The 23,779-nt window shown below is 35.5% G+C and overlaps 2 protein-coding genes and 1 non-coding gene across 3 annotated transcripts; 2 read left to right on the top strand and 1 right to left on the bottom strand.

Moving 5' to 3' along the window:
- The first annotated feature begins 3,606 nt into the window (after positions 1-3,606).
- On the top strand, positions 3,607-4,387 carry LOC126661842 (uncharacterized). The gene is made up of 2 exons (XM_050355720.1): positions 3,607-4,251; positions 4,298-4,387. Exons 1-2 carry the CDS (start codon positions 3,607-3,609, stop codon positions 4,385-4,387), a joined length of 735 nt encoding a protein of 244 aa, XP_050211677.1.
- An 11,288-nt stretch (positions 4,388-15,675) lies between these two features.
- On the top strand, positions 15,676-18,704 carry LOC126659515 (uncharacterized). The gene is made up of 3 exons (XM_050352806.2): positions 15,676-15,897; positions 16,396-16,479; positions 18,463-18,704. The coding sequence occupies exons 1-3, from the start codon at positions 15,742-15,744 to the stop codon at positions 18,487-18,489; spliced, it is 267 nt and encodes an 88-aa protein (XP_050208763.1). The 5' UTR covers positions 15,676-15,741; the 3' UTR covers positions 18,490-18,704.
- A 1,490-nt stretch (positions 18,705-20,194) lies between these two features.
- LOC126662388 (small nucleolar RNA snoR97) lies at positions 20,195-20,279 on the bottom strand. Its single transcript, XR_007635765.1, has one exon. It is a non-coding gene; the product is annotated as a small nucleolar RNA snoR97 (small nucleolar RNA).
- Positions 20,280-23,779: the final 3,500 nt, after the last annotated feature.

Genomic DNA, 23,779 nt, shown 5'->3' with positions numbered 1-23,779 from the left:
ATTCCTATACGTATGATACTTTCAAACTTTAGGGTTTAGTTTGATTCCGATGAAGTTTCAAGGGGTTTTCAGGACAATGCGCAGGTGCTGCCTGCACACTGACACTTTTTAGTAAAACGACGATCTCTCCCAATTAAACCGTTGGATCGAGATGAAATTTGACAGAGGCGTTCCTAAGAGGCAAATCTATAAACTGACCGTTGGGATTTCGAATCTGCCAAGTTTTAAGTAGTGTGCAAAACGCACACAATGAGTGTGCGAACGCACACCCTAAATTTCAAGGTGTGTGCGAACGCACACTCAATGTGTGCGAACGCACACCCTTGACAGTCCCCGGAAAGTCGTTTTCCGGGGCTTTTCAGTCATCCCGACGTGCTATACATTCAACTATACAAAACCCGCATCTCGGTTTTCATTAAAACGCTATAAAAACTTCAAAAACGTTAAATTCGATCCTAATATTCTATATACCTAAAACAGCCCCTTTTTAACCATTTTTAACCAAAATTTTCGAAGATTTGCCTTGAAACGAAGCTTAGGATTGACAGAGGATTCGATTCTGAAGAAATCGCCGCGAAAATCACTTGAATCGGACGTCGAACGACGAAACGGCGGCGAAACGATCGTAATCGGCGATAATTTCTTTAACTCTCTCGATCCTTCTCTCTGCTTCTTTCTTTCATAAACCATTCCATATATATTTTGGTTAAAATACCATTTAGTCCTTGTCCTTTCTGTTTCTTACCATTTATCCTTTAAACTTTTCTTTCGTAAGATTTAGTCCATAACTAAATCGATAAATTCTTAAATTATAACTTATACGTATTATTTGTACCAATAAATAATACGAAACTCGATATTAAAACTTTTCCGTCAAAACCTACAAATTTCCATTTTCGACACAAAGTGGCTAAATTACCACTTTGGTCCATGTACTTTATTTTGAGCTTTTCTCGACACTTTTCCTTTTAATTCCAATTCCAACTTTTGAATTGAAATATATTATTAAATTCCTCGCATATAATCCTTTCCAAAACCGACCTACTAAAACTTATTTATCGGAAAACTTTCTGATATCGTCACTACTGCGACTCAAAACTGGACACGTGATTAGCTAATTAAATATTTTGGGGTATTACAGGTTTTTGCTCAAGATCCTGACTTATCCAAGGGACCCAAGAAAGGTATTCTATGCAACATACAAACTCTTGAAGATCTGGGCATTCTTCACATGTTTTTGCCGAAGCAACCACCACTGGGTTATCCTTTGCCTATTGACAGAAGTTCTGGTTCTACACCACCTCATTCGGTCTCGTCCCACCGTGGTACTACTCACAACATGGCTGGATTGCATGCTGAACCTTCCACCATCAATATGGACCAATTGGTTCCTTCTGTGGGGCTATCTGCAGTTAACAAACCTCTCATTCCTACGGGTTCAAGTGCAATTGATACAGTTTTAAGGGCTCTCAATCCAACTCCGATTCTGGCCAGTCTGCGTCCGTTTGAAGGAAGTACACAACCAGCAGGGTTCATTCCTGTTTTTCCAAGCCTGAATGTGACTGAGTACTTGCCTTCCCCAGCTGTGGTTCCTCCACTACCCAGATTGCGTCGGTCTGCTGTTATACAGCAAGCTAGGTCTGTTGTTAGCCCCCTGGATGGGGAACTGATAAGTACCAACATTAGCAGCTTTGATGAAGCTTCCTTTGATAATTTTTCTAAGAGGTGCATGGACCCTGATCCTATGCTTGTGGAGAAAAGAGTGTGCTTTACTCCGAAATCCAAACAGGTGGCGGATACCAGCCTTAATGGTCCCAAAGACGATATATGAAGATCTTATGTTGGAATTGCCAGGGTGTAGGGAATCCCCTGACACTTCACAACTTCAATGGGATCATTCGATCCCACTCCCCTGACTTGGTATTCTTGTCTGAGACAAAAAATAAAGCCTTGGTAGTTCAACAATTTCTTCGGAAAGCTGGTTTCCGCGACTGCGATGTGGTGGAACCGTGTGGTATCTCCGGGGGTTTAGGCTTTAGCATGGTCTACCAGTTGTAATGTTATCCTAGTTAGTTTTATTGCTTTCTTTTATCATTGTACGGTTACCAATTTCGATGATTCTTGTACTTGGAATTTTATTGGTATCTATTTGGCGGTTTCGTATGTTGAGCATGCATTGCAATTTTCTTTTTTACAAAATTACTGTTTAAATTTAGTCGGGCCAGTTGTAATGGGTGGGGATTTCAATTGTGTACTGCGTTGTGAGGAGAAAAAAGGGGGCAACATGTATGATATTAATAGGTCAGCCATGTTCCAAAACTTTCTGCTTGAATCTAACTTGATGGACATGAGTTTCAAGGGCTTTCCTTTCACTTGGAACAATAGGAGGACTAGGGTTGACAACATTATGATGCGACTGGACCGTTTTGTTGTCTCTTTGTATTGGTATTCATCTTACCCGACGGCGATGGTTACACATCTTGATGAGTTAGGATCGGATCACAGGCCAATTCTTTTGGATTAAGCTCCCAGAACTAGGCGTAGCAGAAGGCGTTTTTTCTTCGACCAACGGTGGAAGAATAATGAGGAGGCAAAGCAGATCATAAATGAGGCGTGTAATGGTAATTCCGAAGGGTCGGTGAACAGATTGCTCCGAGTTCAGCGGGGCATTAAAGAGTGCAAGCATCAATTGTTTCTATGGTCTAGACAGAAAAAACACAATGCACAACGTAACATTACTGATCTCAAACAGCAGATTTGTGACTTACATCAAAAGGGGTTTGGGGATAATGGAGTTCGTACTAAGGAACTAGAATCTACTCTCTCAGTGGAACATCAACGCGAAGAACAATTCTGGCATCAGAAAGCTAAGGTAAACTGGCTTAATTGGGGCGACCAAAACACAACCTTCTTCCACTCCTCGGTAGTCCAACGCAGGCAAAGGAACACTATCTCCCAACTTCGTAATAATGCAGGTGAGCTTTGCACGCAGGAACCACAAATAGTGAGTATAGCTTTGGATCATTTTCGCCAGATTTATACTACTTCCAGACCATCTAATATTTCAGCCGCTCTATCTGGTATGGGAACAAGGGTCACTACTGCTATGAACCAGAGCCTTACCAGGAGTTTCTCTGATTATGAAATTCGTAAAGCGGTTTTCGATATTCACCCGACTAAAGCCCCGGGCCAAGATGGCATGATGAGTCTTTTTTTCCAGAATAATTGGGAGAGGAAAAACTTGATGTTTGTGGTGCGGTCCGTGATTTCTTTGCTGGAGCCAGACTTCCTCGTGGTCTCAGTCACACCACCATAACACTCATTCCAAAGGTTGATTCACCTATCACTATGTCTGATTTGCGTCCTATTAGTCTTTGCCCGGTATTTTATAAAATCATATGCAGAATCCTTACCAACCGCCTCCAACCATTCATGCCCAATCTCATCAGCGAACATCAGAGTGCGTTTGTGAAAGGACGCAACATTTCAGACAATATTCTTTTAGCTCATGAATTAACGCATTACTTGAAAACCAGAAGAAGGGTTTCCAAATTCAAACTCGCTTTGAAGCTCGACATGAGCAAAGCATACGAGAGGGTGGAATGAATGTTCGTTAAGGAAATCATTCGGAAAATGGGATTTCATCATACTTGGATTAGGTGGATTATGAGTTGCATCTCATCGGTCACATATTCCTTCAACTTCAATGGCTCCTCCTATGGTTTTATTGAGCCATCTCGCGGTCTCCGACAAGGTGACCTGTTGTCACCCTTCTTGTTCTTATTCTGTGCGGAAGGTTTCTCTTCCCTTCTTGGTCAAGCGGAGGCAGTAGGAGAGATCTCAGGAGTTAGTATAGCAAGAAGAAGTCCAAGTATCTCGCATTTACTTTTCGCGGATGATTCACTCTTATTTTTCAAAGCATCGGTCTCACAAGCTACTATAATTCGTGATTTGCTTAGGCAGTATGCGAGTGCTTCCGGGCAGGAAATTAATCTCGCAAAGTCGTCGCTGTTCTTTCGCAGAAACACCCTAGAAAATTTGCGTGTCCAGCTTAAACAAATCCTCAATGTAATCAGAATCGGAGGGCAGGATAAGTACCTAGGGATTCCTGCATTAGTTACAAAATCAAAATCAGAAACCTTCAAAGAGATAAGCCTCAAAGTTAAACAGAAAGTTTCGGGGTGGAAGGGAAGCTTACTGTCCTATGGAGGTCGTGAAGTCCTTATAAAGAGCGTGGCGACGGCAGTGCCCGTGTTTTTGATGTCCTATTTCTTACTTCCTAAATGTATCCATAAAGATATCAACAGGATTATATCGCATTTCTGATGGGGTAGGCGAAATACGGAGAACAAGTTACATTGGGTCTCGTGGCGGAAAATTTGCCTGACTAAGGAAAATGGTGGTTTAGGGTTCCGAGACTTAGAACATTTCAATCTCGCCTTGCTCGCAAAACAAGGTTGGAAAATTCTGACACAACCGAATTCGCTAATTGCTAGAGTTCTCAAGGGTAAGTACTATCCTAATGCATTATTCATGGATGCGACCTCTCACTCTAATAGCTCCTGGGCTTGGCGTAGCCTTCTCAAAGGTAGATAAATCTTCCGACAGGGGGTTCGTTGGCAAGTGCGAAGCGGTACAGAAGTGGATATTCTCAACTCTCCTTGGCTGCCTACACAGTCGCCTTTCCTAATTCGGAATTCGAAAAGTCTTCCTCCAAACATTACCAAAGTTTCAGACCTTTTAACGACTACGAAAAACCAGTGGGACACTTCTTTGGTTGAAGCCATTTTTTCTGTATAAGAAGCTGCAGTGATTCTCAACATTCCGATCAGTATAACCGGTCTAAAAGATCGCTGAATTTGGCATTTTATAAAGTCTGGGTTGTTTACTGTTAAATCTGCGTATCACTTGTCCTTCGAAGCTAGTTATCCAATAGATTCGGCAGCGGGTTCGTCTTGCCCCTGGGAAGTGCTATGGGAACTTAAGCTTCCTCCTAATGTCAAATGCTTATTTTGGAGATGTCTTAATAACGGGTTAGCTTGTAATGAAAGCATTCATAAACGGCTGTCGGACAAGCCTCATTTATGCCCTCGGTGTAATCATTCGGAATCCTTAGAACATCTGTTCTTCCTCTGCCCGTTCGCTGAGGCCACTTGATTGGGGTCTGATCTCAATCGCTGGACGGGTCGATTGTTTTTTCACTCAGTTAAGGCGTTTTGGGCAGCCTTGGTGAATACTCTCAAAGATGAAGACAATAAGTCTGCAATCTTGTGTAAAACAGTATCTCTCTTCTGGTCCTTGTGGAAAGCTCGAAATGCTTTAATTTTCTCGGACCTTGATAGCAACCCAGTGACTGTATTTCATGCAGCGGCAGATTACCACACTGCGTTCTCTTCAATTTCTACCACAAGGTCTCAGATTGCTCTGATTCAGCATACAGCGACTCCCATCCCACCTGCTTCTAGCTGGTCTCCGCCCCCGATTAATGAACTCAAATTTAACTTTGATGGAGCATTCAAAAGGAGAGCAATGTTGGAGTTGGAGCTTGTGTTGTGCGCAATCATCAGGGTAAAGCAGTCTACTCATTGGCAAAACAATTCAGCAATGTTGAGTCCCCTGCTATGGTTGAGGCATTGGCACTCCGAAAAGCCATTCAGTTAGCTAGGCGCATTGGAGCTTCAAACCCGATCTTTGAAGGCGACGCAAAGTCAGTCGTTGATGCTATGAACACAACTGCTACGACTGGGAAGGACTGTGACGTGATTATACAAGATTGCAGGAATTTTTACGAAGTTTATGGGTATAATAGATTTATGTTTGTTTATCGCAATTATAATTGGGCGGCTAATGATATAGCCAAGAAAGGCCCACGAGATCGTTTTTTCTGTAACAACTCTCTAGCGCAATAGGCGTGGCTAGATTCGAGACTGTAAAAGTCGATTTTTAATGAAGATCCATTCTTTCGGTAAAAAAAAACTTTGTAAGCTTAAATCTTGTCCTATCCTCCTTACCCTTTCTATCTCTATCATAATGTCGAATTCTAAAGAGAATTTAAGTCTAAGACCCATACAAACTTATTAAACTATAATCTTATATCTTCCGGTTAATAAAATGGTGAAACCAACAAACTTTTAATTTTAATGCTAGCATTCAGACTTTTCAACAAAAATTTCTGCTAAAGTGACAAAAAGAAAAAGTTGGTTTCTCTCCAGAAACCAAAACCCTACTAATATTGACATATAATTCCATTATTTCAATTGGATTCCCACTAAAATAAACTATCATAATCTCGCCAGAAATATATTTTGATCTTTGAGAAAATAATCACTTAATAAATGACTAAAGAGAAATGATAGCTTAAGAGGAAAACCTAGATGATGAGCTTTCAGAGACCCAACGAGTGGAGGGAGACTACTAAGTTGGTTGGACAAGTGTCAGCTTGTAAAAGATGGCAGTAAATAAAAGCTAATTGGCTTTTGTGATATTAATTAATATAATAATGATAACAAAGAAATAACTCTAGCTAAGATGGTAATTGGTGAAAAAGAATTATAATTTATGATTTTCCTTGTTATTTTTTCAAATTTTAATGTCTTTCATGATCCGAATATCACATGAATAATTATAATTTTTAAATTTTTTATAATTTAATCTACAATTTTTATGTTATATCAAATAATTAAAATATTTAAATTTTATTGGCAGTATCTCATAAACTTGTAAAACTCTTTGTATTTTTATCCTTAAAATTTCCATTACTCTATGTAAAAGCTATAATGCAAATTGAATATCAATTTTTTTTATATACTTGGGAAAGGGTGAGCGGTTGTAGAAAAATTTAAACTCACGACCTAACAATTTTACTGTCCAACGCTTATACCATTTGAGATATAGCTCATTTGTAATTGAATATCAATTGCAATAATAATTTTGAAATTTAAAAATAAATCAATATTTGGTGAGACATCAATGGTAATGTCGGACAAATCAATAGAATAAATAATTTATATAAGCTAGAAAGAGAGAACATTCGTCAAAAAATTAAACAAAATCAAATAAAAAATATTACAAGTTAAAAAAATTAAATTAATTATGAATAAATTTTATTTTTTTTGTTACTGATTATATAGTTTACTCATAATTATTGAGATTAGTTGACAAAGAATAACATATATATTTTGTTGTCAAATTTAAAAAAAAACTTATTAATGTGTATTTATTTGTATTTTATGTGATATACTTCTTAATAATATGACTGTTTTTTCTTTCATTTATTGAAAATCTCTATGAATATGAGATTTAATTTACAAGTTTAGTTGTTAATGTGAATGGCAAAAATAATGATAAAACAATGATCATATCATATGAGTTCTGAAAGTTTATTACGAGAACAAAGAAAATGTTATTGTTAATGTGAGAAAGGGTAATATAGTCAACTATAAGCGATAGTGGAGTGCAGAAAATAATTTGGTAGTGCGAAAATCGCTGCCCTATAATTTGGCTAATAATCACCCATGGCCCCTCAACTTTATCGGTACGTGCACTAAATCTCCTGATGTTTAAAAACGGGCGCTAAACCCCCTGAAGTTTGTGGCGGCGCTCACAAAAGCCCTTTTGGACAAAAATATCCCTGGCGCCGTCTTTTATTTGGCGGCTGTCTTTTGAAACAGAAAAGAAAAATTGACAGCACCAAGTGTCAGATGACATGTCATCAAAAGACAAAAAAAAATGAAAATATCTAAAACACCCCTTAATATAATATCTGATAAAATTAAAAAACCTAACCCAAAATCCAACCACCCATTTAAATCCAAACCGCCACTGATCTAACCACCGCCACTCCACCACCACCGGAAAATTTTCCGGTCATCTTCTCCGAGTGAATGATGACCGGAAAATTTTCCGGTCACCAAAATTTTCCGGGGTCTGTTCCTTAGAGGAACAGAGCGGCATCTGTTCCTTTGAGGAACAGACCGCCGGATATGTTCCTCTGAGGAACAGGTCCGACGATCTGTTCCTCAGAGGAACAGATAAAGATGACCGGAAAATTTCCGGTCATCTTCAAAATGGAGAAGATGACCGGAAAATTTTCCGGCGGTGGTTGGGTGGCGGGTCGGTTGGTGGGGTGGTGGTTGGGTCGGTTTTTGGGTTGACAGATTGGTTTATATTAAATTGGGTTGGTTTGATTTTTTTTCTAAATTAAATTAGGGGTATTTTGGGTGTTTGAATTTTTTAAGGTATATTTCTGACGTGTCAGATGATATGACAGTGTCAGATTTTTTTTAAATGTTAGTTGACTGAAAAACGGCGCCAGGGGTATTTTCGTCATATTTGGAGCTTAGGGGGTTTTGTGAGCGCCGCCACAAAGTTCAGGGGGTTTAGCGCCCGTTTTTAAATATCAGGGGGTTTAGCGCCCGTACCCCTAAAGTTGAGGGGCCATGGGTGATTATTAGCCCTATAATTTAATACATATTTTTTATTTAAATATATTATCATATTTTTTACCTATTAAATTTGACTTTTAAAATTAATAATTATTATATTTTAAAATTTTAAAATTATTTTTTCATACAAAATAATTATTTTATACACATATAAATATTGATCAATTATAATTATACTTCACAAATTTAGTAATTAATTTTAATTAAATGTCGCATCATATCTTTTATTTATATATCAATTTTGATTTAAGAATAGTAATTATTAAAATAAAAAAAATATCATTTTTTCTCATAAAAAGTAATTATTCTATATATTTTTAAATTGGTCATTATAATTATATTTTTCATAATTATATTTTTAAAATAGTTATATAAATATGTTATCATATATTTTTTATAAAACTAATTATTTTTAATTTAAATAATTTATATTTAGTAAAATTAAAAATTCCGATCGAACCCGATTGAGCCGGTCCAGCCGTGAATCCTCGATGAAGCCGGTTCGCTCTTCGGTCTGGTTCTAAAAACATTCATTTTAATCGATTAAGTTAAAATGTGACTTACAAAAAATGTCCAGTATCGTAATAATGAAGGGATTCGAGAGTCCAAGTAGGATAAGTATCACATTAACAATATTAATTCATAGGTTTAGAAACCCAAGCAGAACTATTGTCAAAAATTACTCCGGCGATGAAGTTTAATCCGGAGATTAGAATAAAAAAAATTGAATTTTGATTTTGTTTGACAATTAACGTCGATCAACATCTAGATGCTCATCTAAAGTAAGACAATTAAGATCATTCAAATTCAGATTTATAATTTTTCTTGTAGAGTTTGATTTTAAAATAATTATAATGTTAATTACATAGATAAATAAAAATAATATTTACTAATTCAAATTTAAAATTTTAAAATAAATTATTAAGCTGAAAAAGTATTAATTTTTAATTTAAGTATTGACTTTCAATCATGAATGTATATCATTGCAATTTTTATTCAGTATAATGGCTATTGGAATGATAAACTCCAATACACAGATTTTGCTGTATAAAGGACTTCCTATTCAAAAGATTGTAGTATGGATAATCTTGAACAATTACTGGCAAAACAGCTACAAGTGAATTTAGTAAAAACAAATGTGCAAATCAAGTATCAGATACTATTGTAAAATTATTAATTCTTGCAATACATACTTGTTAAAATTTATGTTGATAGCATCATATTATACTATAATTGGTATTATCATGTAGACATGTTTTTGATTTCATGTTGATATTATGTGGATGTTAACAGTTTTTGCAAAAATTTATTGTTTTATTTCATTTGTTGATTTATTGTTAATTTTTTTTTCGGCAAAATAACAATTGTATTAATTTTGGTAAATAGAAGTACATAATGTTTGTGAGAAATAGATAACAAAGATTACAATAATAACTCTTAAAAAGGAGGCTTTAAGGACTTTTTAGCCACTTCATGGGCCATCCAATTACACATTCACTTAACATATGCAAAGTAAGCGAATTGTATCAAGAATTATGACTTCTATTATTGATGTTATATCTTTCTCGCCTTATGTTCAATGTCTCCGCAACTTCAGATGATATTATTCCTAAAAGATAATGAAAACTAAAATAAGTGATAAAACTCGAAATATTCATACAAATCATACCAACAACTATAAATCTGTTATTAAAATTTAAAACTGAATCAAAACTTATCTTGAACATTTCATACGGAGTTGAGTACTTCTTCTTTGCTTCATTTAACTTTTCACTGAAAAAGCAATGAGTTTCTTCTCTTGAAATAACAGAGCCCTTCGTCAATGTACTTTAACCTCACAAGGAGTACAAAACTTCACAAGGAGAACTTTAACCTCACAAGAAGTACTTTAACCTCACAAGGAGTACAAATCCTCACAAGAAATACTTTAACTTCACAATTTTGCGTTCATAAAAAACACCCCGATAAATATATAAAAATCTATTATTTTATAACAAAAGAACAAAATGTTAAAGAGTGAAACAGAAGGTGATTACAAAATATTATAATGAAAGAAATATTTAAAGGCGGTTACAATTAGATAATATTATAATTTACAGCGGTTACTAGAAAAATGCAAGATTTTAAAACTAAATTTGCACTTTTAACATATTATTTAGTAAATCTCTTGGATAGAAAAAACACATCAATAATGGTACAATGGAGACAATATGATAATGATGTTACAGTGCGATGAAAAAGGAAATCGTCTTTTGCATTTTTCACACAAATTCAAGAGACACAAATTCAAAGGACATTAGTGGTTAAACTTCTCAGAATTAGAATGTTCATTATTTTGGAAGAAATAATCACCTAATTTTTCTTAATGAATTCAAATCCAAATCTAAATTATACCAAAAACAATTTGATAAAATTATTAACTCCACCAAAATTGATGATGATTTTATAAAACAGTTTTAGATTTCATGAACTAGTTACCGTTTCTTAGGTAAATTAACAATTGAACAATTATACCAAAGTGAGGATAATTATTGTTTAATTCAAAAAAATTTAGTAAATCTCCAAAAGAATATAACCAATGAAATTGAAAGAACCTAACCAGATGTATGGCCTTCGTCATTACCATAGTGGCGCCTGAAATCCAAGTCTTGAGAGTTGGTTTAAGAAACCATTCACCATTATTCCTTGTAACGGAGTTGCAGCAACGGTTTGAACTTTCAGCACTATTCTTGGCCCGATTTATGTCCTTTCCGATGGCCGTGCCGCATGTTGTTGGTGATGGGGGTGATCGTTGGAGTTAGCCGGAGAGTTATAGTACATGCGACTTCTCCACCGTTGTTCGTTTATGAACAAATGACTGTTCGAACCCATGTGGTTTGTCTTCGGCGGTTCCTCTTTCCAAAGTAAACCGTAGATTTAGTCCAATCTGATGAAGAAGAAGCAGGTGTTTTCGGATTCATACAGAGAAGATGATGTTTGTGGTTTTCGGTAAGAAGAACGACGAATGCGAAGAAGGAAAAGAAGAAAGAAGAAACGACGGTTTCCGGTGAGAAAAAGAAAGGAATAACCGTCACCACATTAATGTTTGAAAAAAAAACAATTTATTGTTAATTTAATGTTGACATAATGTTGATATGTATTTTAACCCTGGTTTATTTTAATCTTATACAGGTTAAAGCAAATTATCTACCACTAGTAATACAAGATAATGATGTTTTGGTCTTCTAATTCCAGATGAAAAGCAAACAATCAGAACCAACACAATTTCCTCTTTGCATTGAAATTGAGAAAAAAAATTAAGAGATGTATCATTGTATGTTTCATCATCAAGATCAGCGTAACAAAACATTAACAAAAAATGCAGATGTTTGTCACCAGCAAGACAACTCAACAAATGTTGATAATTCCGAAACAGTTTCAAACATGTTTCAATATGCAACAGATGTGAGATATTTGTTAAATGAAGATCAAGAAGTTGAGAGCACATCGTAGAAAATAAGACCATTGATGAAATAAAGGCAACATAAATTGAAGAAGGTCGAAAATACAAAGATAAGCGCACATTAAAGACAATATTAAGCATTTGTGCAATTAACAATCATTTTCAATTCAGATCTTACAAGTCGTGCAAAATTGAGTGTATATCAATGTGTGATGAGCCTGACTGCGAATGGAAAATAATAGTGCTGAGAAATAAAAAAATCAAATGTGATTATTGTCCGAAAATTCAACAACGTACACAGTTTCAAAGTGGGAGAAAGAATGGCTGATAAAAGACAAGCCACTTCAGATTTAATTGGAAAATTCATAAAAGATAAGTACGCAACCCTCAAAATTGTGTATATGTCGGCCGATATTATTAAAGACATGAAGAAAGAGTATGGAGTCGAACTAACATACTAATGAGCATGGAGATCAAAAGAAAAGGGATTAGAGCTTACGAGAGGTAATCTAGCTGATTCATACCAATTACTGCCTTCTTATCTACATGCACTAAAAGCAACAAATCCAGAATCTGTTGCTGAACTGGAACAGATTCCTATATATTTTCATATCATTGAATGCTTCAATTAAAGGTTGGGGTTTTTACAAGCCGATAATTTTAGTGGAAGATACATTTTTAAAGGCAGTTTATGGAGGAATACTTCTAATGGCAGCAATTTAAGATGCCGCAAATAAAAAAATTTCTCTCGCATTTTGTGTGGTAAATTCTGAAAATGATGCTTCACTGGAGTGGGTTTTTAACAAAGTTAGAGAAACATTCGGAGTGAGGGAGGGAATGTGCATCATCTTATATCGACATAATAGTATTCACAAAGCAAATGAATTGTTGGAGCAGCTATATTTTTTAAAAAGGTGCAATTTTGACAACTTTAGACTCATGACTCTAAGACTGTTTCAGTGTGACCAAGAAATAATTAAAAGCTGAGTTAGTTAGGATAACAATGCTGGCAGAAGAACTAACATAGCTGATCCGGTTTGGAAGTTTCCTCCGTTTCAAACCATAAAAATCAATTCTGATGGCACAGTTGCAGTGAATCGTAACCTCTCCGTAGCAAGTGTTGTATGTAAGGACTGGAATGGGCATGTGGTGTGATGCAAAAGTTACTATCTTGCATGGAATTTTGAACGTGGAATATGCAGATGCTACAACTGTTAAATTAGGGCTGAAGTTATCAATTTCTTTTAACGATCTACATATTTTCTTTGAGTGAGATGCAACAGTTGTTGTCAATCGTCTCCGGAATCCAGGCTGTAATATGGTTAATTAAAAAGCTAATTTTCCCTCTAAAAAATTGTATCATGATGAATAGAGAAAAGATGATTTTTTGATTAAAACCGAAAATATCACCTTCCGTCACCCTTCCAAATATGAAGATAAAAATGACATTTTTGTAGATAGAAATGAGAGTAAATATTTTATAGAGAGAGAGTTTATCTTCGATTGAAGTTGAACTTATATAGTTTATTCTCAATGTAAATATAATTATTCAAGTTGTCCCATATTACTAATGCAATAACCAACTAAAGTTATATTCATAAAATTACAATATTAACAATAAAAATAAATCAGCAAAGGATCATTTCACTCCCTGAACTTGACACGAAATGTCAAAAAGGCACAAATCCGCAAAAATGGATCAAACAACCCACAACTTGACAAATCATATCAAAAACATCCCTAAGAGAGCGGGACACTACCGCCTAAACTATGCAAAACCGGATTAATTAACTATTCCATTTCCACCGAGAACCGCTACATTCCGACCGCCATCCGCCTCAGCCACCACAATACGCTGTTGACTCCGACGCCCATCGCCAACATTTTTTCTCCACCAGATACCACCGATCCGCCTCCTATCGTGAAAAAAATTTCGCCCTTGGGGTCCATTATTCATCGTGAAGAACAGACTACTGGGATTTGTTTTTCGTCTGATTGGTTAATTTTTTTATATTTCAAAATTTAAACTTTTTTATAAAAATATTCAAGTATTAATTTGAAGAACTGAAAAAAAAATATTTTTAAACTTTTTTATCATAGAAAGCATGTTTCAAATGAGGCTTGAAAGTGGACGAGAATGGTAGAGGGGTGGATTTGATCTTGTTTTATCAAGTTTTGGGGTGATATGATCCGATTTTGCGAATTTAAGTGTATTTGATACTTTGTGATAAGTTCAAGAGATGAAATGATCTTTGTTCAAAAATAAATAATAATTAAATATTTGAATATCGTAAACACTCGTTATCTTATTGCATGAACGTCATGACACCGTAAGTTCGTTGCTTAAAATAGTCTCTCTTTTGTCTCATTAAAGAATAAATTAATGAACAAAAGATCACTTTAGCCCCCTTAACTTGGCACAAAGTATCAAAAATGTACAAACTAGCAAAATCGGATCACTTTTACCCTGAACTTGGCAAATTTGATACAAAACGCCCCCTCCCCACATTCATCTAAGAGAGTGAGATACACTCTCCAGTTTTAATAGTGGTTTTGTTTTACCAAGGTGGTTTTTAATAGAAAAAAGTTTAAAATGGTCCTAATTTAAAATAACAATTTAAATACCTAATAATTTAAAAAAACAATTCCATCCCTTTACCCCTTCAAATTTTATATAAATAACAAATTAATCCCTAAAATTTAGATTTTTAATAAAAAAATTAAAATGATCCTAATATTTTTTAACATTTCAAATTGATACCTAATAATAATAAAAAAAACAATCTAATACCTTTAATTTAAAATGACAAACTAACCCCCTAAATTTTATATTTTTAACAAAATAAATTAAAAAATTTTAAACCTAATTTTCTTATTATTTTTCTTCTTCCACTACTGCTGCTGTTTCACCCCATTGCGGACCTTCACTATTGCTGTTTCATCCATGTTTCACTCCTACCCATGTCCTCATCTTCTTACTCATATCACATCCGCCATCATTTTCTTCATGACACAGCTCTCTTCTTCGTTGTTTATCAACGACTGCTACTTGTCCACCAGTGCTGCTCGCCTGAGATCTGCTCGTCTGAGATGAGCAGACCCTCGCTCGCTTGAGACCTGTTCGTCTCAGACGAGCAAGGACGCTCGTCTGAGACGCGATGAACAGACCCAATCTTCTTCGTTTGAAGAAGATGAACATACCCACTAGGTCTGTTCATCGCTTCATCTGAACGATGAACAAACCCATTGGGACTGTTCATTTGTTCGTCGCTTCTGTTGCCGTTTTCGACGAGTGACAGTGTTGCAATGGTGATGAATGTGGTGGTGGTGTGAATTTGTTTCGTAGTGGTGAAGGAGCGGTCCTCGTTGTGAATTTGTTTTGTGAATTGAAAGTAAATTTGATTATACAAGTTTGAATGTGGTGGTGGAGGTGAAGGAGCGGTGGTGGAGGTGAAGAATAGAGTCGGAAAAAAAATTGAATTGTTTTTGAAAAAAGTACAAAAACACCCGAGGATGAATTAAGGTTTAATTGTGATTGATAAATATTTGAATATAATTAATTAGAATAAATTATGATAATTAAAAACCCACTCTTCAATTAAGGTGCCACATCAGTATAGGGGTATTTTTGAGCCGGTTTTGCCAAATTCAGGGTAAAAGTGATCCGGTTTTACTAATTTTGACGTTTTTGATACTTTGTGCTAAGTTAAGGGGGGTAAAGTGATCCTTTGTTCATAAATTAATTAAATTTAAACCGGCGGCGGCACTGGTTTTGTCAAAAATCCGGATTTTAAAACGCAAATCGTAACTTTATAAAACGCTAGAAAACCGGTTTTCTAAAACAAAGACGTAAAAATGGCAACAACAAGGTTTTCGCTGAGCCGACTCGGTGGTATTAGTAGCTCAATGTTTTCAACTCGTGGTGGATCAACCGCTACTCGCTATTTCAGCGACGGCAAGGGCCGTGTTCTTAGCGAGGAGGAACGCGCTGCTGAAAACGTCTATATTCAGGTTTCTTAGAGTCTGATTATTTTTTTTAATTCTTTTGATCGTCTACAGCTATGTGTTCAATCTATGAATAAATCAGTTGGATCATTTGTTTTTAGATAATTTATCTTTAGTAGTGATATTGTTATCTTTTTTATGACGTTGATTATTAGTGATCAAATTTTCATAGTTTGTTTTCTTAAATAAAGATTTCAATGTTGCCCTCGCACAAGTTGGTCTAGTGGTCTAAGTCTCAACCATCTGGGCGCTATTGTCGCTGGTTCAAACCTGGCTATGCCCTTTGTAATAAATGGAGTGGTTGAGACAATTGCCAAGTACGTGGGTTTGCGGGCGGTCCAATCCCGGGGTTTGAAAGTGATCATGGGCTTTGGTTAGGGGGAGTGAGCCCTCGTCACTAAAAAAAGATTTCAGTGTTATATATGATTTTATATGTTTATTGTCATTTATGGGGTGAATCATGTATATGTGATTAAAGTATTTAAATTCATTTTTTAAATGAAGAGAATGGAGAGGGAGAAGCTGGAGAAGCTGAAGCAGAAGGCTGAGAAAGAGAAGGCTGAGAAATACAAAGAGAGCACCCAGAAGGTACTATATTGATCTATTTTCACATTTTTATTTGATCGATTCGACATCCTTTGAAACAGGCCTGTCTTGTCCGCTGTTTGATTCCGATTTAAATTCATTTTAGGTTTTGTTTACAATTGATGGTTCCAATTGCACGGTTTTGGAATATTGATCAACAAAACTAATGATTTGATTTATTTATTAAAGTTTTATTCTGTTGTAAGAAATAAATACAATTTGCATACATTACATGATATGATATGATATTTGCAATTTAAATTCATTTTATAAAAAAATATTATCCAAATTAACAATATTTTAATAAATTAGATTTCGGTTGTAATTTAAAATAGATTTAAATCGTGTCTCATTAATTGTTAAATTGCAGCTCTAGTTATTGTCCTCAACTTATGATTTATATGCATATGATTGAAACGTTTAGAAAGTGAGGGTTGAAGTGCATGCCAAGAGATGGCATGATGTTTAGAGTAAGACTGCTTTTTCCAGTTCTCTTTTTAGGTTGGGGTTGGGAATGAGGGAAGCTGATATGTAGGCTTCTATAATCGAACATTTAAAACTTGGTGCTTCTTTAACACAAGATTGAGCTTCTCTCTCTGTTCTAATAGATGCCATTAGTTTTCAATTATTGGGTAGCAACTACAATTTCAAGTTCAGTATCTGGTTCATAGTTGAGTGGTTGATTATTGTCTGTGTGGACTTAAACTTTTAGTTGTCATCTTTTAATCATCGACGTTCAAATTATTTGAATCTCGCTTTGTTATTTTTGTAAATTTTTGACTGAGATTGTATCTCTAGTCATGTGAATTCTCTTCTTTGTTTCATGACTCAGATTGTACCAGTGCCACTAGAGTCTTGAATCTATTTTAAACTTGGCATTTTCCTCCCAAATTGAAAAAGTGTACATGGCTAGTTTACGTACGTGACTTGGGTGGTTAAATTGAAATGTTTTATTCATCGAGACCTCATTATTATAAAGCATATGTCTAGTGTCCAAGTTGAGCATATGGAAGCCCACTCCTAGTTTTGGATAATGAAGGCTTGAGGTTTCTCAATAGAATTACAAGTTTATTTGTTTGTCTCTGCCGTGGATGTGGCAATTGTTAAATCATCTGTTACAGAAGAAGTCACAAAGAGTAAATTTGATAGAAATTTTTGAGAAAAAGAGTAAATTTGATAGAAATATTTGAGAAAGACTTGTTTCTATGTTTTCTGTTTTGGCGGTGTTAGGGGGTCCTAACTTTGATTGTTTTGGAAATTGACTCCGAGTTAACCTTAAATTTGCTGCTGAACGTGTTACTAATAATAAACTCATAGTTTTCTGATTTTCTTTGTGAGAACTGTTTTTCATTTGAAACTCTAAAGAACATTAATATACTTTATCTTAAATTACTGGTCATTTTGAGCAAGTTTTTGGAATTGGTTGTGGTGATGCTGCCAATTTTGTTTCATGTGCTGTAAAATCTAAATTGCTGATTTAGATTGTGGTTAGATTGGCATACCAGGATATGTACCTGACACTCCGGGCTATTTAAACACGAGACTGTAGACCTTTTATACCTTTAATTTTTTAAGTTGATGGTATTAGTTTATTAACTGATATTTTTAGTATTTTCATTATTCAGCCTTTCTTTTTACTTCAATTTCACGTTTGATTTGATTACGCATCCTAGTCGAGTAGCTAATAGAACTGTGAATGCCATTTTACCATGAGTGAGCGTTGGGCAATAGAGGATGTTTTCTGTAGTACTAATGTAGCTATTGCTTATTTGTTTGATATATGGTGGTTTGTGTTGTTTAGTGTAGTAATAGTGCTATATCTGTTCAAGTCGATAGATTGTCCGATGGAGTAAAAGCTTAACCTAGCCTGGAAACTTCCTCGGCCACTAGCAACTATACCGGATTTTGTTTTTTATTTAGACTGTTAACTCTCTGTTTCATGCGTTCGACTATTATGTTTTTACATAGTTGTTTTTTCATTTGCAGAAACCTAAAGAGAGCCACAAGGGTTAAGACCGTCTTCTAGATGACGACGAACATGCTACTTTACCCGAAATAAAGATGTGACTGTTTAAATGTTGTGAGATATGGTGGCTGTATTTTGTATATAGTGTTGATGTTGAAAATGTGTGGTTCACTGCAGTAAGGGATAAGTGTGTTGATGTGTACGGTTTAACTGTTAAAATGTTCCTTTTTGCATCTTGAAATAATATCCACTTTCCCCGCCATGATGAAATGTTCTGATTTCTGATTTAGAATTGAGAGACTCTTAGCAGTCTAGCTCACTTTCAATCTTTAAATGTTCAATTCATGCCTATCTATTGATTTAAGGCCTAATGTCTTAAAAAACCCCGACCTTTTAACCCCTTTTCAATCATACCCTGACGTTGCAAATTTGTCAATTTTACCCTATTTTGCATTTTTGTGTTTCAATTGTACCCTGAAAAATTAAATTAACGTCTTTTGCGTTTGGAAATTTGTTTAAAACATTTTACATGTCTCGCATATATTAATTGTATATTTTTAAAATTTATTTAAATTTAGTTAAATTAATTAAGAATTTAAATTAGTGTTAATTTGATTATGGTTTTTAGTTAGTTTTTAAAAATAAAGGACTTATTTGTACTTTTTTGAATAAAAAAGAATTTAATTTCATGTTTACACTTAATTAATTGAATGATTTCATCATTTAAGTAAAAAAATTAACAAAAATTTAAATATTGGGGTACAATTGAAAACAGAAAATTCAAAAGTGGGTAAAATTGACAAATTTTCAACGTCGGGGTAGAATTGAAAAAAAGTTTAAAGGTGAGGGGTTTTTGAGTGATTAGGCCTTGATTTAATGAGATGACATTATAAATTTTAGGCAAAACTCATACAGTAGCCCCTCTACTTTATCATTTTTATTCGAACGACCCCTACTCCAAAGTTGTTTACGTCTGGATCCTTGTACGTGGCAAAATCTAATTTTTACGCCCTCACTTGGACGGAATTTGGCAAGTGTATCTCACTTGCCGTCAAAGAGAGTCGAATAAATAATCCATCAATTTTTATGCCACGCATGCAGTAGTCGATGTTAAATGGTGGGCCATGAACAAAAAATAGAGAAAAAATTTACTCCCTCCGTCCCGTTTAAGAAGTCCCATATTCTATTTTGGAATGTCCCATTTAAAATGTCCCATTACTATTTTTAGAATGTTTTTCCAATGAATACCCCATTTTACCCTTTTTTTAGTTATCTTAAAAGAGTTCTATGGAAAATTCCACTATCATTAATAGGGGTAAAACATGAAAAAACATAAAAAGACAAGGATAATTAAAGTTTTCTTAATCTGTGTGTAAAGTCAAATGGGACTTTTAAAATGGGACAGAGGGAGTATTATTTCTTAGTACAAAAAAATATGATCATTCATACAAAATTATGCAGATTCATGTATTTGCAAAGGGATGAAATCAAGAATAGCTTACACCAGCATGCCTATTTCTTACAAAACACTGACATTCTCAAAAACTCTATGGACCACATGAAAACAGAGCATCTCCAACATCCTTCATCTCCATTGTACACAAAATGGCCGAGCTTCATATACAAAAAAATTTCTCAGCGGCAATTTACCAAACACTTGATAGGTATGCAGCAAAATCCACCAGCAAACTGAAATTAATGAAACAAGAAACAAGAAACCAATTAGAACAAATGAAACAAAATAGTTGCAGAAATTTTAGTGTTGTTGTATGAAAGATGAAGGTAATGACAACACAAAATTTTATGAGTTTTTCAGACCCTAATCCCATCACAAAGATACAAGAGTATAGTTAAAACTCGATCGGCATCGGCAGGATCGTTGAGGATGGTGGAGGTGAAAAGGCGGCGAGTGGCGGAGATTAAAAGTAGGAGAGGCACTGTATTTATGGGAGGTTTAACATAAGAGTTAGATTTTGTTCGATAATTGACAGGGCAAAGACATGCGAGGAGCAACAGATGGCAGAGGCGGCGGTAGCAGCAGAAACGCCGAATCTAGATCGGTTTCAGGCACCATAAAAATGAGGTAGAGTTTGGTTTTCAGTTGGCAGAGGCGGCGGAGAGGTTGCTGGACCGTCGAGGATGGCGAAGGCGAAAAGGCGACGGAGAGGTTGCTGAACCGTAGAAGATGGAGAAGGCAAAAAGGCGATGGAGAGGCGGAGTTTTGTTTTCAGTTTGTTACAAAACTGAGTTTCGGAGAAGATGGTAAAATATCAATTTGCTCCTTCAAATTTTCTTTCTTATTAAAGGGAATGTTGATGTTAACGCAACTTATAACTCTTAATGCTAATATTAGTAACTTTACTCAATATCAGTCACATAGTATTATTATCTTTCTTGATCTATCAAATTTCTAACTTTCATATCTTGCAAAATCACCTTCACATTTTGCAAAATTGCATGCTTTATCATTTATAGTATCACCTTCTCGTCCTTTATACTTTCAATTTCTTTTCTCTATTGTGTTCCTCGTTTACTATGCTACTTATTTTACCATAAGAATAATCGTTATATTCTTCGTCCTTGCGTAATCGTTACGTTTCTTTCTTCTAACATAACTCTCTATCATTTCATTCTTCGTTTTATCACAAGGATAAATATCGTATCCTTAAATGTTGCCAGTGTATCGCAACTCAGCTGCGTATGTTCTCCGGCGATAATTCCTTGTTCATATTCTCCCTTGGCTTCATTAGCCTAATTGCAATAATTATTAACATGGCTTTATTCTTTTATTGGAGTTTCTTTCACAATTTTATTCTTATTTGTTAAGAATCTTTTATTATTTGTCGCAGAACTTTACATCCGAGTTTACTTACTGAACAACACAAATTTAAAACTTCCTTTGGCTGCGCAGCTCTTTCTAAATCACTTTTCATAAATCGTTTGAAGTCGTTAGTACAATTGTAGCTCAGAGGGATAACATCTCTCATCACCAAGGAGTTGCTCAAAATCGCAGTTTCTTTTTCCATTATAAAGATATGATGCATGATCTAAAATTTTGAAAATCATTCTTTTATGCATTTCTATCGTGGTTATGCAATGTCACATGCGATGCCTGAGCACAATTGTACCTTGAAAAATCATAAAAACTTTCAAAATCTTCATAAAATCGTAAGTCTTACTCTAGATTATACGCTCTGCGACTATTAACGGCTTTCTTTATACTTATTAAATATATTTCAAATTTTTGTACTGCTGTCATATTTTTCTGTCATTTACAGACTGTTCGTCTGTCACATCACTTCTTTCTCCATATCTCCGATAACTAAATTAAATTCAAAATTCTCTATTACTGTAATCGTCATATCTACTTCTGCAACATTCTATTCTACGTCATATACAGACGCAGATACCGATGTTTCACATCGACTTCCTGTAAGTAATCCATCTCTTTCCTCAAATTCTAAAACGTAATATAGGAATTACGTTTGCGATAATTATATGGTGTGATGTTTATTGTATTATTGTTTCTGTAAGTTATATTTATATATATTCTTTCATTAAGCGCGTGTTTAACAACAGTGCTTCTTATAGGTTCTTACTTTCCGAGGTATTATCCTAAAGGCAAAACTTATTACTGACATTCTACTATGCAATGCAACAATTATATAAACACAATAATGCAAACATATAAACACAATTACTTAAAGTATGTAAATCACTACTACCTGGAGGTGCCTGGTGCGGAATGTTAGGTTCCCTAATAACTACGCCAGTGTGTCGACCCCTAACTGTTCTACCTAAGTTTCGTCCACCTCTTTGCACAAAATAAGGATTGGTTGTAGTTCTGGAGGACGTACTGACGTAATCTGGGTGGTACTCACGTCTAAAGTAATAAGGTCGTAACGGATCACCCGACCATTCATGCTCTGTTTCAATCCTGCGGGCCATTGTAGTAAGCGTACTGAAATGTTCATCCACGTGCTCATACAGCTCATCAAACTGAGGTCCTAAGCCCCTGACATATCTACGATTAATAGTCCTATTATCTTCGTTCAGATCAGGGACTCCTTCAGCCATCCTCAGAAAGTCAGTAGAATACGCTCCTACTGTTAACATCCCTCTAGAAAAAGAACGCATCTGCCTCCTAACCTGATTTAGGGCTATCTGCGCCTGACCGTTAGCTATGTCCGCATCTTCCCTCAAATTGCGGTATCTCCGCACACTTGACCAGAAATAGTCACCTCTGTATTCTTCGACATCTATCTCCTCTAACTGTTCTTCTTCTTCATTCTCTTCTTCCTGAGGATTTTCCTCCTCTGCTTCTTCTTCTAATTCTTCTTCTGGATCCTCCTCAGGATCCTCCTCAGGGTCTTCCTCAGGATCCTCTTCCGGATCTTCCTCCGGTTCCTCTTCCTCGCTGTATTCTATCTCCGGTGAATGCACTCTAACTCGGTTTCCAGAAGAACTACCTATCTCCGATACAGACATATAGCCATTTTGATATATTTCTGGCGATGCTCCATTATTTGCGTGGAATCCATTCTGATGGACCCCAGATGGTTCGCCTACTTCATTATGAAACCCGTTTTGAAATATAGGAGGCGCTTCCTCCCGTTCTTCCTCAGCATGTGATTGGAGTAAAATACTCCTATCTTTAGGATGTCTTTTCGTATGCTTTTATGTGCTTTCACCCCACTTTTATATGGAATGGATTAGCTTATAGAGGGTGTTTATGTTTCAGGGAATCAAGAGCATTACGAAGAGTTTTGAGGCCGGAATAGTGGAAAATGAGCGGAAGCGGAAGTCGAGCGCGAAAGAAGTCGAAAGCCGGAAGCAAAAGAAGTAAATCCTCCCTTCTGAAGAGGTGTCTCGAATCGAGACACCCCACTTATTTAGGTGTCTCGAGTCGAGACACAAGTTTTGGAGAAGCAGATTAATCTGCTTAGTGTGTCTCGAATCGAGACACACTCATAAGTTGAGTGTCTCGATTCGAGACAAGAGGAAAGGAGGGATTTCAGCTTTTCTCAGAACATTTCCCTATTGGGCCAAACATTCTAGATGGGTTGTATTTTTATTCCCTATTTTGGGTAGTACTATATAAGGATACATTATTTTCCCTTTTTAGGGTTATGCACTAGATTTAGATTTGTAGCCCCCATTTTCCTTTTACCATTCTCAGCTTTTTGAATGACACTAGTTCTTAGTGCTATTTTGAGTTTCATGTTATGATTTGAAGATTATTATTATTAATAGAAGATTGTTGGTTTCTCATTATTGTTCTTCATTATCTCTTTTATGCTTGGATCTTCAATTATTGCAAGGTAATTAATCTCTAGA

Source organism: Mercurialis annua, linkage group LG8 (assembly GCF_937616625.2).
Source record: "Mercurialis annua linkage group LG8, ddMerAnnu1.2, whole genome shotgun sequence".
In the NCBI taxonomy this organism is placed as follows: domain Eukaryota; kingdom Viridiplantae; phylum Streptophyta; class Magnoliopsida; order Malpighiales; family Euphorbiaceae; genus Mercurialis; species Mercurialis annua.
Note: the sequence above shows the minus strand (reverse complement) of the source record. Positions and strands in the feature narration are given on the sequence as shown.